The following is a 16,635-nucleotide window of genomic DNA, read 5'->3' as shown; positions in this document are numbered from 1 at the left end:
AACGCATACTCGATTTCGATTCGGTTACGACTCAACACAAAATATTCTTCTTGACGAGAAAGAATATTCACGTCAAAGAAAAAGAGAAGAAAAAAAAAAATCGAAGAATATTGGCTTAACTAAACCACAGAGACGACATGGAATTTCCAAAGGCTGTTCTATAATTTACATCAAAATATTCCTCCATGAAAAAAACATTTCCCATCTTAATATAAAAAATTTGTCACATTTTCCCATGAAAATATATCATGCCATATAAAAATTCTCTTTAATTCTTCATCTATGGTATTTCTAGTCTCTCCGGCCTCTGCCTATAAGGATTAAAATTATTTTCCATACCAAGAAAATAAAATTTTGTTGTTTTCATTATTTTTAGTTTTTCTTTCACTAAATATTCAAACACCAAAAATACTGAAAATAAAAGTGTGCCTAAAATAAAACCCTAAATTCTACTTCCACAAACCAAGACTAACAACTTTGTACATACAACTAAGCAATTAAAAATCCAAAGCCACAAGTCTACAAGAGAGTAACAAGAATAATCAATTCACTCGTACTGACGAAGAAAGTATGAATTGTGCTCTTCAAGTTTACCAATTACCACAACATATTAATAATATTGTTTCAACTTTCAATAGCTAATTTGCAGCCTCTTGAGAAGCAATGCAATCCGAATAAAATAGCATTGCGAAAACAAATTTAAGTCTACTTTATTTGCCAGATACAGTACTTACTGCACCGCTGAATTTAAATGTCCGAAACTTCAAAATCACATTGCAAAACTGAGTATATGATAGCTTAATCATTGCGAAGTGGATTCTTTCAGATATGCGATAAGATCAGCACGATCCTTGGGCTTCTTAAGACCAGGGAAGACCATCTTTGTTCCAGGAATATACTGCACAAGAGAATAAATAGAAACAGAAATCAGCAACACATCCAATATGGGAATTGCAACATTGGCATAGAGCTTAGTTACAATGGTTCCTATAGAAAAGATCCAACTAGTCAACTACATAATTGTTGGTTCCCAAAATATATTAGCTTGTAAATGATTACTCTAAATCGCATCAGATAAAAATCAAATTGCAATCCACAAGTCCACAACTTCATGCTATGTAGCATTGCTGGAAAAAAAATATCTAGATTTGACTTCTATTGACCACAACTTCAAGCTTTGTAGCTTGTAAATAATGATTCAACCATGCTACGTGTATCAAAAAAATTAGCTACCAAATAAGCCACCCATATATAATATATATTGAACTACAAAATACACATTGAAAATGAGTTAAACAACTCATATTCATCCACAAATACACGGTGACCAATTTGGTAGCTAATTTTTTCTGTGCACGTAATATTTTTCATAATGATTACTCTAGATCACATTAAATAAAAATCAAATTGCAATCTAGCTCAAGCGGCGAGGGATGCTGACACTCCGGAAGGTATGAACATCTGGAGCATGAAGTTTGCATGAACAAAAATTAGATCAGAATCTGACGGACTCTAACTAGATTGGATCAGACATGTATTAGAATCCGTATTAAAATTGAGTGGACCTAATTCAATCCCCAACGCTAGCTCTAAAGAATGTCCTACATTTATGAACAATCTTAATATCTTTGAAAAGCGAGGATTTGAAATACAAGATAATCGAAGTTACAACCATAATTTAAGACCACTAATAATGCACAACAATAACAATAATAGCAGCATGATCTTAGGGTAATTGCAATTGGTAAGTGCTATAGTACCTTCTTGGGGTTAAGCAAGTAATCATAGAGAGTGTTCTCCTCCCAAATAACAGCCATGTTCTTGTTAGCGGCGGAATAAGAGTACCCTGGTGTAGTCCCAGACTGCCTCCCAAACAAACCGTTCAGATTCGGTCCTGAGAGAGAGAAAGCAGTTGTGAATAACGGCATTATCCGACACGAAACAGAAAAAGAAACAGCATAACTAACTGACTAACAGAAACCAGCTCAACTAAGCAAGCAAGAGAGGCACAGATCTGAAGGGTAAAATAGTAAATACCTTGTTTGTGGCCGGCGCCTTTGTCGACGGTATGGCACTGAGCGCACTTGGTCTTGAAGATCTTCTCGCCGGCCTTGGAGTCGCCGGGGGGAGCTTCCGAGAAAGACGCCATTGTGGGAGATACAGAGCAGAAGAGAATGAATGAATGAAGGAAGGTTCCAGAACACGGCGAGACAAGTAAAGTAGAACACGAAAATTAGGGGAAAAGGGTGGCTATATATTTAAGGGAACATGCTCGCTGTCTTTCTTGCCCCATTTCTCGTGTTAGCCACGATCTTCTCGAAACAGCGCCCCGGTTTTTTTTTTTTTTTTTTTTTGGTGAAATTAAAAAATATATATGAAAAAAAAAAACCCCGAAACTACAAGACAACGCCCACTTTTTATTTTGAGTAAAATGGTAAATAAATTTCTGATCATTTATATTTCGTACTTATTAATATTTAAAAAATATTAATAAAATATTTTAAAATAATAAATATAAATAAATTATTTTAAATTAAAATTTTTTATTTTAATTATAAAAATTAATTTAAAGATGTGTCTATATCTATTAATTTAAAAAATTTTATTAGTATTTTTTTAAAGAATTGATCTATCCAAAATATAAAAGTTTTAAAAATTTATTTGTCTTTTAAGTATAAATTTTTAAAAATTTATTTGTCTTTTTATGTAATTAAAAGTTTTAGAAAAAGCACTTAAAAAGAGGATTTAGAACGATAAATAAATAAGAATATAATTTTTATGTAATGTAAAAAAATTTATACAAATAATTAATTATTTAATTGTGTATTATTATATTAGTAAAAGTAATTAATTTTAAAATTTATTACTTCAAAAATTATCGAAATTTTTTTATAATATTAATACATATTAAATTTAAGAGTAAAGTGACAATTAAATTTTTGAAGATTTCGATTTCAAACTAATTAGTCTCTAAAAAAAAGTATCAATTTGATCCTTCAAATAGCAAACATATGATGTCCTTTTATCAATTTATCAACTAAAACTTAATGGTGATGCGTATATGTATTGTTAATTACTTTGACATGTCTATCTATGAAAGATAGTCATATAAATAACAATTTTTAGAACGAAATTTCACTTGTTTTGATAGGATTTGTGATAAATAGAGAGCAACTGATAAATGGTATATGAAAACTCAAAAAATAATAAATGCTTCACTGTTCAAAATTATATTGTTTTTTTGCTCATGTGACAATGACGAAACATGCACCACTATAAATAACGAAATATATGGACAATTCGATTTCGTTTGGTACTATTCATTGACAGAAGGACATACATGTCCACTATTTGTTATAATAGAGGACCTAATTGGTACTTTTTTTCTTCAAAAATTAATTACTCCAAAGTTAACATCTTCGAAAATCTAATTGTCACTTTACTCTAAATTTTCAGTGGGAGTACGTACTCCTCATCTAGCGCCCGACGCTCTGCTAGGGTTTCACTGCGCCGCCTTCATGGTTACACCTTTCTTTGTCTTTTCTTCGTCAAACCCTTTTCCATCTTCTTCTACTTTCTTTTCTTAATTTCTTTTCCACTTAGCTTCCTAATTTTCGTTTTCTCTCCCAATTCATTCCTCTTTTAATTCATTCCGTTTTCTTATTCACTCATTCCATATATCGTATTTCTCTTTGGAATCATTGAATACCAATTCTGATTTTCTCTACACCATGGGCAACAAATCAGAGACTCAGAACCCTCATATAATTGCTATGACGGTGGAAGGTGCCAGCCTTCAAGTGACACCCAGAGAAATATGAAACTGCTCTCGTGGAATTGTCGGGGTTTGGGGAGACCCCTGACAATCCACAATCTTAAAGGGATTTGCAAATCCTACTCCCCCGAGGTTGGTTTTATTTGTGAAACAAAAAATCAATCTTGACAAGTTGAAGGAAAACTAAGATCTTGTGGTTTCAAGGAATGGTTTATTGTGGATCCGGATGGATTATCAGGGGGTTTGGCAATGGCAAGGAGGGATGGTTGTATTGTTCAGATTTTACAGCATGGTAGATTTTTCATTGCGGCATCAGTTCTGACAGCTGGTTCTAATGATCCCTATGGTGTTCTAGGTGTTTATCTCAGTTCAAATGATCAACATAGAATGACTCAATTTGCTGAATTAACTTCAGTCACCCAACAGTTCGATGGTAAGGTTGTGTTAATGGGGGATTTTAATGCCATTTCTAATCAATTGGAGAAAGAAGGTGGGGGTGCTAAATCTCCTTCTTCTATTGAAACCTTTAATAGTTTTATTGATGATAATTCCTTGATTGATATTGGTATGGTCGGAAGACCATTCACTTGGTCAAATAGATGGAGGGGTGATGAGTTGATACAGGAAAGACTGGACCGATTCCTAGTAAGGGTTGATTGGCAGCAACTCTATCCCAATGCAACAGTTCTTAGACTATCAGAATCAGGCTTGGATCACGCCCCTCTTCTCTTAGACTCTAATCCGAGAACTGAGATATCTAAACGCCGATTCAAATTCCAAGAAAGATGGTGTTCCAATGATGAAATAAGGCAGATTGTTAGAGAGGTTTGGCATGAACAGATTGATGGTTCAGCCATGTATATCCTAGCTCAAAAAATAAAGCGTTGTCGGCATAAGATTGTCAGATGGCAGCAAGAACACAGATCTAATTCGAAGGTGGAGATTGATTTACTACAGTCGGAATTAGAGGAACTTCGTTTAGCAAGAATTCATGGAGGCGACATCATTTCAGAAATAGAGGACAAACTTGAAAAAGCATTGCAAAATGAGGAATCTTATTGGAAAGATAAGTCTAGAGTCAAATGGCTCAAATCTGGTGATCAGAATACAGCTTTCTTCCATCAGAAATTTAGAAATCGAACCCGAAGGAATAGAATTTGGCAACTAACTGGCAGTGATGGTGAAGTGGCTACTTCAAATGCTGGTATTGCTTCTGTGGCTGAATCTTATTTCAAGGACATCTTTTCTTCCACTTGTCATGAGAATCCTGAACCTCTGTTTACTGATTTTGAACCTAAGGTTACAGCTCACATGAACCGTAGGCTTCAAAGACCAGTGACTATGGAGGAAGTGAAATGCGCAACATTTAGCATTCATCCTCAAAGTGCTCCAGGAGATGATGGTATGACAGCAAAATTTTTTCAAAGCTTCTGGAACATACTTAGTGGTGATATGTTTCGAGCAGTTAAGAGCTTCTTTTCTGGGGGCAGAATCTTGAAGGGTTTTAACCACACTCAGATCTGTCTTATTCCCAAGATTTCTGATGCTAAAGATATGACTCAGGTAAGACCAATAAGCCTATCTTCAGTCTTTTACAAGATTATCTCCAAAGTATTTGTACATAGGCTTCAGGGTATGATGAATAGACTAATTAGCCCTACGCAGAGTGCTTTTATTAAAGGCAGATTAATCTCTGATAATATCCTAATTGCTCACGAGTGTATGCATTACTTGAAGAACAAAAAAAGGGGTCTCGAAAATGAAATGACGCTAAAATTAGATATGAGTAAGGCATATGATAGGGTGGAATGACACTTTCTTTGGTTTATATTGGAGAAGTTTGGTTTTGACTCCCGATGGATCATGTGGATTCGAGAATTAGTGACAACTGTTTCTTATTTTGTTATTGTGGAAGGACAACCTTATGGTTTCTTCAAACCAAATAGAGGTATTCGACAAGGAGATCCTCTATCCCCCTATCTTTTTCTTTTCTGTGCAGAAGGTCTCTCCTTCTTGCTACACAAGGCAGAACAAAACAGACTAATTCAGGGACTTCAGATACATAGGCGATGTCCCAAGGTCAACCACCTCCTGTTTGCTGATGATTCCATCTTATTCTGTAAGGCTAATCCTGAAGCATGTTCAAATATCCTACATTTATTGAATTCTTATGAAAGTATCAGTGGCCAGAGGGTAAATCTTAATAAATCTGCTGCATTCTTTAGCCACAACACTCCGTCCACTACTCGTACACTACTGGCTAACTCTATGAATATTAATCATATTGGGGCTCAAGATAAATACCTTGGTTTGCCTTCTACAGTCTCTAAATCGAAAAAGGCTTCTTTTAGTATGATCAAAGAAAAGATTCGAAAAAGAATCCAAGGGTGGAAGCGTAATCTTCTTTCGTCAGGTGGTAGACACATATTGCTTAAGGCAGTGGGAGAAGCTATTCCTATTTATACATTGTCTTGCTTCAAGTTGCCTGATGGTTTAATTTCGGAAATTCATTCTCTACTTTCTCAGTTCTGGTGGGGACAAAAAGGTTCTGAAAGGCGGATGGCTTGGATTAGCTGGGACACTATGACTCGCCCACGAAAAAAAGGAGGTCTTGGATTTAAAGATCTCAGAATCCAAAATCTGGCACTTTTAGGCAAACAGTTTTGGCGACTTGTAACACAGCCTACTTCCTTATTATCCAAAATACTAAAAGGTAAATACTTTAGCAATGGTAATGCTATAACGGCAGAAATTGGAGTCTTACCTTCTTGGGGATGGAGGAGCATACTGGAAGGTCGAAAGATTGTTGAAAAAAGGTCTTAATTGGGCTGTGGGTACTGGTGAGAATATCCGAACCTTTGAGGATCCTTGGTTGCCTCCTCCGTATCCTTTAATGATTTCTGACATGCCAAATAGACAAGCTATTTCTGAGTTGGTTCCAAGAGTTAAAGATCTAATTACTGAAGATAGGAATTGGAATCAGAATCTCATTCAAGAATTATTTTCCCAAGACGTTGTAAACAAGATTTTGTCAGTTAAAATTCAGCAGGGTAGGGACAAATTGCAATGGGATTTGAACAAATCCAAGCAATATGATACAGCTTCAGGTTACAGAATTGGCTATTTATTTTACCATCCGCCTCTGGAGCTTTGCCCTAATTATATGCAGTAGAAAAAGCCGTGGATTGATCTATGGAAGTTGAACTTGCCTCACAAAATTAAGCTATTTATCTGGAAAGCTCTCCATGGCCGACTTTCGGTGCTTGCTCAGATTCATCACCACATCCCATCTATATCACCAATATGCCCCTGCTGTCATGAAGCAACGGAAACAGTCACTCATTGTTTAATCGATTGCTCTAGAATTAAAGACGTATGGTCTCAGAGTTATCTTCGTGACTGTCTTCCCCCTCAGAGTTCTAACGACTTTTGGACATGGTGGACTGCATCAACAGAGATACTTAACCCGTTGAAGAATGCTGACCGTAATCCTCAATTGCTTGCCATCATTTGCTGGAACTGCTGGAAAGCTCGCAACCAGTTGATTTTTGAAGGTTCTACTTCTATGCCGTCTGCCATTCTAGCAAGCTCTGTCAAGTTGCTCCGTGAAATCCAAAGAACTCCCAGTTTAGGTCGTCATCTCCATAAGGCAAGCTCTTAGTTGCATGCAATTGGATTTATCATTCTTTCTTCTTTAAGATTTTTCTTCGTTTTTCGACCACGCACCGTCGGATAAATACCTTCAGTGTAGTGTTTTTGGGAAATCCCCACCTTTTATTATGCTGTCCTACTTTTGGACATCTTTATATTTCATTTTTTAATAATTAATGAAATATAACCTATTATCTTTGAAAAAAAAAATAATTAATACAATCTTTTTCCAATTTTAAACTTCGCATTTTGAAGTTCGCTTATGCTATATTTTATTTCATGAATTAAGATTTTGTAATCCTCCTTTAAGTTTTCACCTAAATTATTTTTATTAAGTAAAAATGTTTATTTTATTTCACGCTAGAGCTTTCAGGTTAAGCCAATGAGTTATAACTCAAATGGCATAGTCTCCCCATACTCAATTAAAAGGTTACGAGTTTGAATCTCCTATCTTTGGTAAAAAAAAAAAAAGAACTTTCAGGTTAAAACTTGCAATAATAATTAATTACAACTCTAAAATTTTGTTCATGTCATAGAAGTTAAGGGAAAATTTTGATATTATTTAAAACTCAGAATTTTTATATTAGACACGCACACATATATATTATTTATAAAATATTTCGTTTAAATTTTAAATATGTAAAAATTCTTTTGTAACTCAATTCTTTATTTTGTTACAAAGTTAGATATACTAATCTTCTAATAAAAACTTAAGTTAACTATTTTTTTTTTTGGTAAGTTAAGTTAACTATTTATATGAACATATATATATATATTTGGGTTATAGAGCTTGGCTGTTTTATCCTTGGATATGACCGAGTTTTTGGTCACGAGAACTAATATATTATTGTGTAAATAATAATTAAAATTTTAATATATATTATATTAAATAAATTAATCAAATATATCAAATGAGTTAAAAAAGTTTAATTATTATTTTTATACAAAAATATATTCATGTAAACACATAATCACCAAATTGTAATCTTTCATATTATTTTGGGCCTAAAGCCCAACATGCATCTATCCTTCAGATCATGGAAAAAAAAAAACTGATGTGCTGTTCAGCTGATCCCATTAATATGTGATCGAGCAATATTCTCCACTATATATTATACGTGCTCAAACCAATTTGGATAAATTTAATAGTTAGTTCATTAATCTACTTAAATAAAAATTAAAGATTTAAATTTTATTTTATATATATAATAATTTAGTAATAATTTATTAATCAATAATAAATTTTTAAATAGAATTTCAATTTATGATAAAGTAGACATTATTTTATCGAGATAAAAAATACCGAAATACTGTGAGAATATATATATATATATATATATATATATATAGCACAAACCTACCTCGTATTATGCACTCCAAGTTGACTTCAATCATGTTTGCACATCACTCGTACCATTAAAGAAAAATTGTAGTTGTATCTAGTTGCTTGCATGCAAATAATAATGATTATTACTACAAGTGGGTTTCAATGCATTGGAATATTGTATTATAATATAATATAAAAATAAAGAATTTGTAATTTCAATGAAAACATATAATATATAAAAAAAATTATATATGAATGAGACATATCATGGAGATATAGCAGGATTTCTTATTACCTCCATCAAACGAGAAGGTCATTGGCGATTACTTTAATGTACACCAACTTTTATCGAAATAGATTATCTATTGAACCTTTTTCCTTACATTTTAGGATTTAAAAAGGCAAAAGGCAATCTCAAATCAACCCTCCTTGCCCCTGTCCCATTATATTTTCTTCCATTCTTTGGGGAATAAATAGGGTTAGTTATCACGAGTGAAAAAAGAATTGGAGGGTAAAAGTGGAAAGAGATTTTGTTGGAATTGAAAAGAAAGATCAAGAAAACATTAACGAGAAGAGACATTTTGTGAATAGTGTGAGAGAAGAGAGCTTATAAATAATATTTTAAAATAACAAGGTAATTCATAATTTCAGGATTTATAAAGAAATTAATTATAACCTAATATATTAGAGGAATAATTTTGTCATATTATTTTGTTGGTATTGTGCCCAATTTTAAAATTGTCCCTAAGCAATATCTCTTATTTAAGGCGGTAAAACTTCTCGAGACATGAGAATTTCTGCACATATATCTCAAATGGAAATTTAAAGATAAAGAATTTTTTTTATGAAAATAGAAATTGGAGACAACATATTTTCAAGATAGATATGGAGACTCCAGTAAAAATTTTTGTCCCGACCTTGCTGATATCCAAAATAGGTTTTTTATTTTTAATATTGGCCTAAGTTAATATAATTTACTGAAATGTTTAAAAATATGTGTTTAACACCGTTGTGGGAATATTGACTGCTACTGGAAAACGTCACCACCGTTTTCTCAGCCACGTCATTTTTATCTTCAACAAAACGTCGGCGACGTTTTGTGTATGCATGGTTAACACATGGATGAAAAGTTCTCCCTCGTTCCAGCGTGAAGATTTTTAACCTTAGTAACCCATTCTCTTTCCTATTTCTTTGTCTTCTCTTCTTAGTTTCACCACAAAACAGCTCGCTTCCATTCTTATCAATCTTACCCCACTAAAAATAAGGAAATCCACAAAGCAAAACGGCAGCACCCATACTAAGGACCAGTCACCACAACTAAACCAAAGCCATTCAAGTAAATGATTTAGTGATTTTTTTTTTTTAACTGAAAGTATGAACAAAAATTTTTTAAAAATAAACTGAGATTTTGTAATTTTGTTTAAGTTATTTTACTATTAATTAATAGTAAGTTAATTAATTGTTAGTAGTAGTAGTAGTATCGGTGTTAGTATAAGACTATAGGTGTTAGTTAGTGTTAGGAGGAAAAAGTTTGGTAACAAAAAATTGTCAGTCATAATTCGCCAAAATTTTTTATAATTTATTTCATTTATATAATTTAATAATATTTTAATTTTCTATCTCACTCTCTTATCAATTTACTTATCATATTCTTATCAGCTCCACTTATTTATGATATTAATTATAATATCACATCTCTAACTATTAGACATTCTTGTAATCACTATTTAATATTTCCTTTTATAATTTGAATGTTATAATATCATATGATTCTCTCTCCCATGCTTAATAAATAGACACCAACGAAATTGGCATCTTTGGAGAGAGGTTCAAATCTTAGATTTAAGAATACAATAATCACTAACAATTAAAAATGGTAATAATATTAATTAAATGATTTTAATTGTAATTGATTTTTATTTCCTTTAATTCATTTATTATTATGAAAAACGTTAACAAATATGAAAACTTGGTTTAATAGGGTTTTCATTGTTAATTTGGATCATGAAGATTGTTTATTTCCTCCACCTAAAAATCACAACTCTATTTCAATTACAAGCACAGTTGGAATAGGACAAGAAAATTTACAAGAAAGAGTTGAAGAATAATTTGAACAACAGACAAACTCATCCGATGAGATTATTGTCCGTCAATCAATTTTCGAGAATATGAAAGACTACACTAGCTTTAATGAGGTATGGTAATAAATTGATTTAATTTTTTTTATGTGCATCTATAATTATATTGTACTAACTAAGTTCATACACATAGCATTCATAAGTTCATATACATAACATCCATAATTACATACAACTAACATCTAAAATTAAAATTCATGTTTATTAGATATTACATCCATACACATATTATTTTTTAGTTATTGCATAAGTAATTATCAAACTAACACATATGTTTTAAAAATTTTTCATAATTGAATTTGAAAAAATGTCAAATTCTTAAATTAATTTATTCAATTGATAAATTTACTCATAACATCCATAAATTCATACGCATAATATCTATAATTTCATATTAATAACATCCATAATTTTGTACTCATAATATTCATAATTTCATACATATGATGTCTATAATTAATAAATTTTTATAATTAATATTACCAAATTTTAAACTATGTGTCTTATTGTATTTTTCAAATTATCTCATATGTACACTAATAGGTCATGATTTTAATTATTTTAATATTTTTTATTTAATATTCATATGTATGCTTATTTATTGATTTTAATATGACGAGTTAATAATTATTTTTAAAAATTTATTTTTTAATTTTTTTATATTTTATCTTTTATTTTTTATTTTCTAATAGTTTATATGTAAAATATGAGTTGTGCAATAGAAGTTGTTAAAATTTTTAAATTTAACCTCCATAATTTATGCAGAAAAATTGTATTTTAATGGGTAATAATGTGAGTGAGGAATTTTAGGGATTATATTTGGAAGAAACTGAAATTAATTTTTGGAAAGAACATTAATGACTCCAAGCACAGAAAAATGGTAAGTGATAAAAAGAGTAAGTGATAAAAAAGAGTATAACACTTACTTATCAAGAGAATGAGAATTTTTATATAAAATTTTTATATTGTAATTAATCTTTGGCTACCTAGCACTCCTCGTGTTAGGATTAGTTTTAGTAAATTAATTATTGTTAGTGACTTAGTTACTGTTAACGTTAGGTTAGGTTAGTGTTATTTAAAATTTGAAATAGCTGTTTTAAAAAACAAGATTATTTATGTATTAATAATTGATTATTATTGATATATGTTTGGTCTTTTTTTTTTCTAAGAAATTTTTTTACTTTATAATTGATTTATAACTTTATTAATTTAAAAAACAGAATTAAAAAAGAATTAGTTAATAATTTTCAGAAATTTTTTTAACTTACGTAAAATATTAGTTTCAGTAATTATTAATTTATATTTTAGTTTTGCTTAAAATATTTAATTAAATCTGAATTATTATAAAAAATATTTAAAGTAGAATTATTTAAAAATTATTTTAATTTTTTTAATTTACATAAAACATTAGTTTCAATTATTATTAATTCATGCTTTTAGTGATATTAGTTTAGTTTTGGTTGAAATATCTTTTAGTTAAATTTAAACTATTATTAGAAAATAGAATTAATTATATAGTTACGTTACTTTTATTACTATTAATTTTTAGGATAGATTTAATCTTGGTTTTATTTTGGAATGTGTTTTTAATAAAAAAAAATAGAATTATTAAATATATATTAATAATAAATTTTCGTTCATTTCAAATATTTTAAAAAAAAATATTTTAATTATTCAAATATGTTCTTTCTAATGCAGAGTTTAAATAGAGTGGAAGAACAACTGAGGGCGAGCAGGTTCTATTATGTTTCTCAAATTGGGAGGATCGTGTCTCATAGGCCGACTGTAGACGCACTCGTTGAAAGGTGGCGTCCGGAAACACACACGTTTCATCTTCCACATGGTGAGTGCACGATCATTTTGGAGGACGTCGCAATGATTCTTGGACTCTGAACTGATGGTTTGCCAGTGACTGGATCAACCGATCATAGTACAAGTGGGTTAGAAAACGAGTGCTTGGCCCAATCTGGTGTTGCTCCTGGGCCGAACGACCACAAAGGAAGCGGAATCAAGTTGGCATGGTTCCGCACCCTAAAGCGGCGCCAACATTTGACTGATCAAGTAAGTAAGGAAATTTATGTGAAATGTCACATGATGTGTCTATTTTGGTACGACGTTATTTAGTGACAAGTCTGGAATCTCTGTGCACTGGAAGTATTTGCCGTTGCTTCGTGACTTTTCTCAAATTCATAACTTTAGTTGGGGTTCTGCTTGCCTTGCGCACATGTATCGATCATTATGTCAGGCATCGAGATATGATTGCAAGGACATGGATGGTCCTCTGGCGTTCCTCCTTGTGTGGGCCTGGAAACGAATGTCGACAATAGGGCCTCTGCCGATGGATATTAGCTTTCCACTCGCTCGCAAGTAATATTTAACTAAGTTGACGATTTTGATTTTTTTCTGTATTAATTAGTTTCTAATATGAACATGATATGACTGGTGGAATGGTTATCAACCCACCACTGAGCACTATAAAAATTGGACAACCTCTGACGTCAGGAGAAGGTTGGATGATCTTCCTCTGGATAGGGTAAGTGTTTTGTTGCTAAGACCTTTTGTTATGTTGAATTAAATTGATTATTGGTGCACTTATACCTCTGCTATTTGATATGTTTTTTCAGTTTGTGTGGGACACATACAGTCCTAATCGGGTTGCGCCTTATGTTATTCTATTTGACATTAGCAACGGTGCAAATCTTTGGAGTGCAACTGTACTTTTAATATGTTTTGAGGCTGTGGAATGGCATCCGACTGACAGGATTAGAAGACAGTTTGGCTTTCATCAAGACCCCCCAGTCGAAGCTATGAAACTTGGAGCGTCCCATAACATAGTGTTGACAAGTCTAAAGAATAAGAACTGGGGCGTAGAACACGCAGTATGGATCTTACAATGGTTAAATAGTTCTATGTGTGTCTTGATAGGTGAACATGTCGATAACTATCAACCATCTGACCAGTACATGGACTGGTATATTGGTAAATTCGGTGATTACCTGCGGGTATCCGACCTTGCTGAGCAAGAGGAAGAAGGTCAACAAGAGCAACCACATAAGCAAGAACAACAACCTCAGCAAGAACAACCACCTCAACAACAAGGACCACCTCGGCAAGAACGACCACTGGTTTCACAGTCGTATGCATACGCTACCCATACCTACCATATCAATAGCCATATCCATACCCACCACAACATCCACACCCACAGTATTTACAGGAATATGCAAATCCTTCCACCCAACCTTTCATACAACCACCATACTCAACCATATCCACATTATCCACCCCCACCATACACACAGGAATATACACAACCTTTCACCCATCCACCATATGGTCAGCCATCTACTACGTGTGAGGCATACAGGCCGACACAGGCACCGCAAGGTTCATTGATACAGTTACTAGGCGCAATGGCACAGGATGAGGATCAATATAGCACATTAATTGGGTCTAGGGTCCCGAGTCATCTCAGTGGGTTAATGATTTATACTCTATCCAAGACCCTCTACAGGTGCCAGTGGCTGACGTTGTTTCCGAACGATTGTCTTTGGATGCGAGGCGTCAACCGCGGGTCTATTATGAGCATTCTAGGGCAAGAACTTTTATTAATTCAGTTAGGAGTGTCCACAGAGGGATTGGATGTCGCCAAAGTCCGGCACGAATTTCTATGCCTGAGGGTGACGAGGCAGAGAATGAGGATGCAGTTGATGAGACTCTTGGAGGTGAGGATATGGTTGATGAGACTCTTGCAGATGAGGATGAGGTTGATCAACCTGGTACAAGTGATGATGTTGTGGGTGACGATTCTGGTTCAGGTAATTTAATTGTTATTGTTGACTAGAATTGTATTTATCATTGATCTATATCGGTATTTGTGTTGGTATGTATTGAGCATGACTATATTTGTGTTATCCTACAGATGTCCAAGGTAAAAGTAAATGTTACAACTTTAGGGTTGATCCGGCCCGTAAGAGTCGATCTAGATGGAGCCCGTCATTGATTAAGAAGAGGGTAAAAAAGGGATGGTATAAGGTGGCCGAAACCGTTAAGAAAAGTATATTTAAATGAGTTAGCTTGGTTGTTTATGGTTTAGGGTCAGGGAATGTAATTTTATGTTATTGTTTTAATTCTGTACCCATTGTGTTGTTTTATTTAATTCTCTAAACAAAGCAAACTTGTAAATTAACTTAAGCAAAGTAAGTGTCACATGACTCAATACAAACATAAGGCTAGATAAAGTGTTAGATGCACCTCAAATGACAAACTACAATTGAACATAATACTACATATAATGACAGAAATGACTGAGATCACAAACTACAACTGAATATCATACTAAATAAGATGTTGGAAACAACTAAGGTCACAGACTACGAATTTGGAGCCGATCCACTAGCACTGGTTTCACCACAGCGCGGGCATCTGCTTCGGCTATGATCCTCACCGCCACAAAGCCTACAATGCCTAGGACCACGTAGATCACGAATATCCATCTCATTCAAGAAGCGAGTTTTCTTAGGATGACCTTTGGCCACTCGCTTGAGGTGGGGATTGGGTACGAGTCTTGGTCCTTGATGCACAAGCCATGTTGTTGGGTTTCCTAGTGGCCTGAATTGGGTCTTGTATACCTTTCAGATCTCACCCATCGTATAAACCTCGTGCACATACTATTTCCAATCCAGGTGCTGGTTTGCACAGTAGGCAAATACATGGCGACATAGAATTCGATCCACATGAAACTCACCACAATCACAATGCTGAAGGCGCAAGTTTACTGTAAACTCCAACCCACTTGGCATCTCGCGCACTTCAAAGACCTCGTTCTACCTATCAAATAGGTTAACTTGGATGTTTCCCGCTGAGTGCTGATTTGACAGAATTTTCTGAGTTGCATATTCAGAGAATAATTGTCCTTCACTTATACGAGCCACAGCCTCAGCTCTCTTCCTTGTGAACAATGCATTTAGCCTGTAAAAAGTTACCTTAACAAGGGCTGTGACCGGAAGATTGCGTGCCCCTTCAATACTCCATTAATGCACTCCACTAGGTTAGTTGTCATATGGCCCCAACGATGTCCACCATCATATGCCAAGGCATACTATTGTCGAGGGATCCGGTCTAACCACTGCTTGTAAGCCTCCCCCCGCTCACATAATCTCTGGTAACGCGTATCAAATTCACACATTGTTCTAGAATATCCAATGTTGACAATTAGCCTCTGCAGGAGTAGTGCCTTGAAACTCCTAAAAAAGTTGGATGCTATATGTTGGATGCAAAACATGTGAATAGCTCTCCGATATTCCCATGCTCCATTACTACGACCCACAGCCGAGATGATTGACTCGTGTCGATCAGAGATAAGGGCAACAACATCCCAATTAACTACATGTGTTCGCAAATGGCTAAGAAAAAAGTGACAAACATCAGCAGTCTCACCTTCGACTATGGCAAATGCAAGAGACACGATATTTCCATTGCCATCTTGTGATATTGCAACTAAAAGAGCTCCTTTATACTTTCCATACAAATGTGTGCCGTCAATATGAACCACTGGCTTGCAACTTCTGAATGCTTTAATGCATGGGTAGAAAGCCCAGAAGACTCGTGTTAGAATCCGGAGATCTTCAACTAACTCATCCCCTCGATAGCCATATGCAGTTTCATACTCAACAGCTGCTTATGGTTCTTTTGCAACCATTGCTTCAAACCATGTGGGCAAAGCTTCATATGAAGATTCCCAC

The 16,635-nt window shown here is 33.7% G+C and overlaps 1 protein-coding gene across 1 annotated transcript; it reads right to left on the bottom strand.

Moving 5' to 3' along the window:
• Nucleotides 1–518: 518 nt before the first annotated feature.
• LOC148569434 (cytochrome c) lies at nucleotides 519–2,287 on the bottom strand. Its single transcript, XM_088485772.1, has 3 exons — nucleotides 2,038–2,287; nucleotides 1,761–1,894; nucleotides 519–898 (listed from the first exon to the last, which is right to left on the bottom strand). The coding sequence occupies exons 1-3, from the start codon at nucleotides 2,147–2,149 to the stop codon at nucleotides 803–805; spliced, it is 342 nt and encodes a 113-aa protein (XP_088341898.1). The 5' UTR covers nucleotides 2,150–2,287; the 3' UTR covers nucleotides 519–802.
• Nucleotides 2,288–16,635: the final 14,348 nt, after the last annotated feature.

This window comes from Arachis ipaensis, chromosome B4 (genome assembly GCF_059453495.1).
Source record: "Arachis ipaensis isolate K30076 ecotype BB chromosome B4, ASM5945349v1, whole genome shotgun sequence".
NCBI lineage: Eukaryota > Viridiplantae > Streptophyta > Magnoliopsida > Fabales > Fabaceae > Arachis > Arachis ipaensis.
This window is presented reverse-complemented; position numbering and strand designations above follow the sequence as displayed.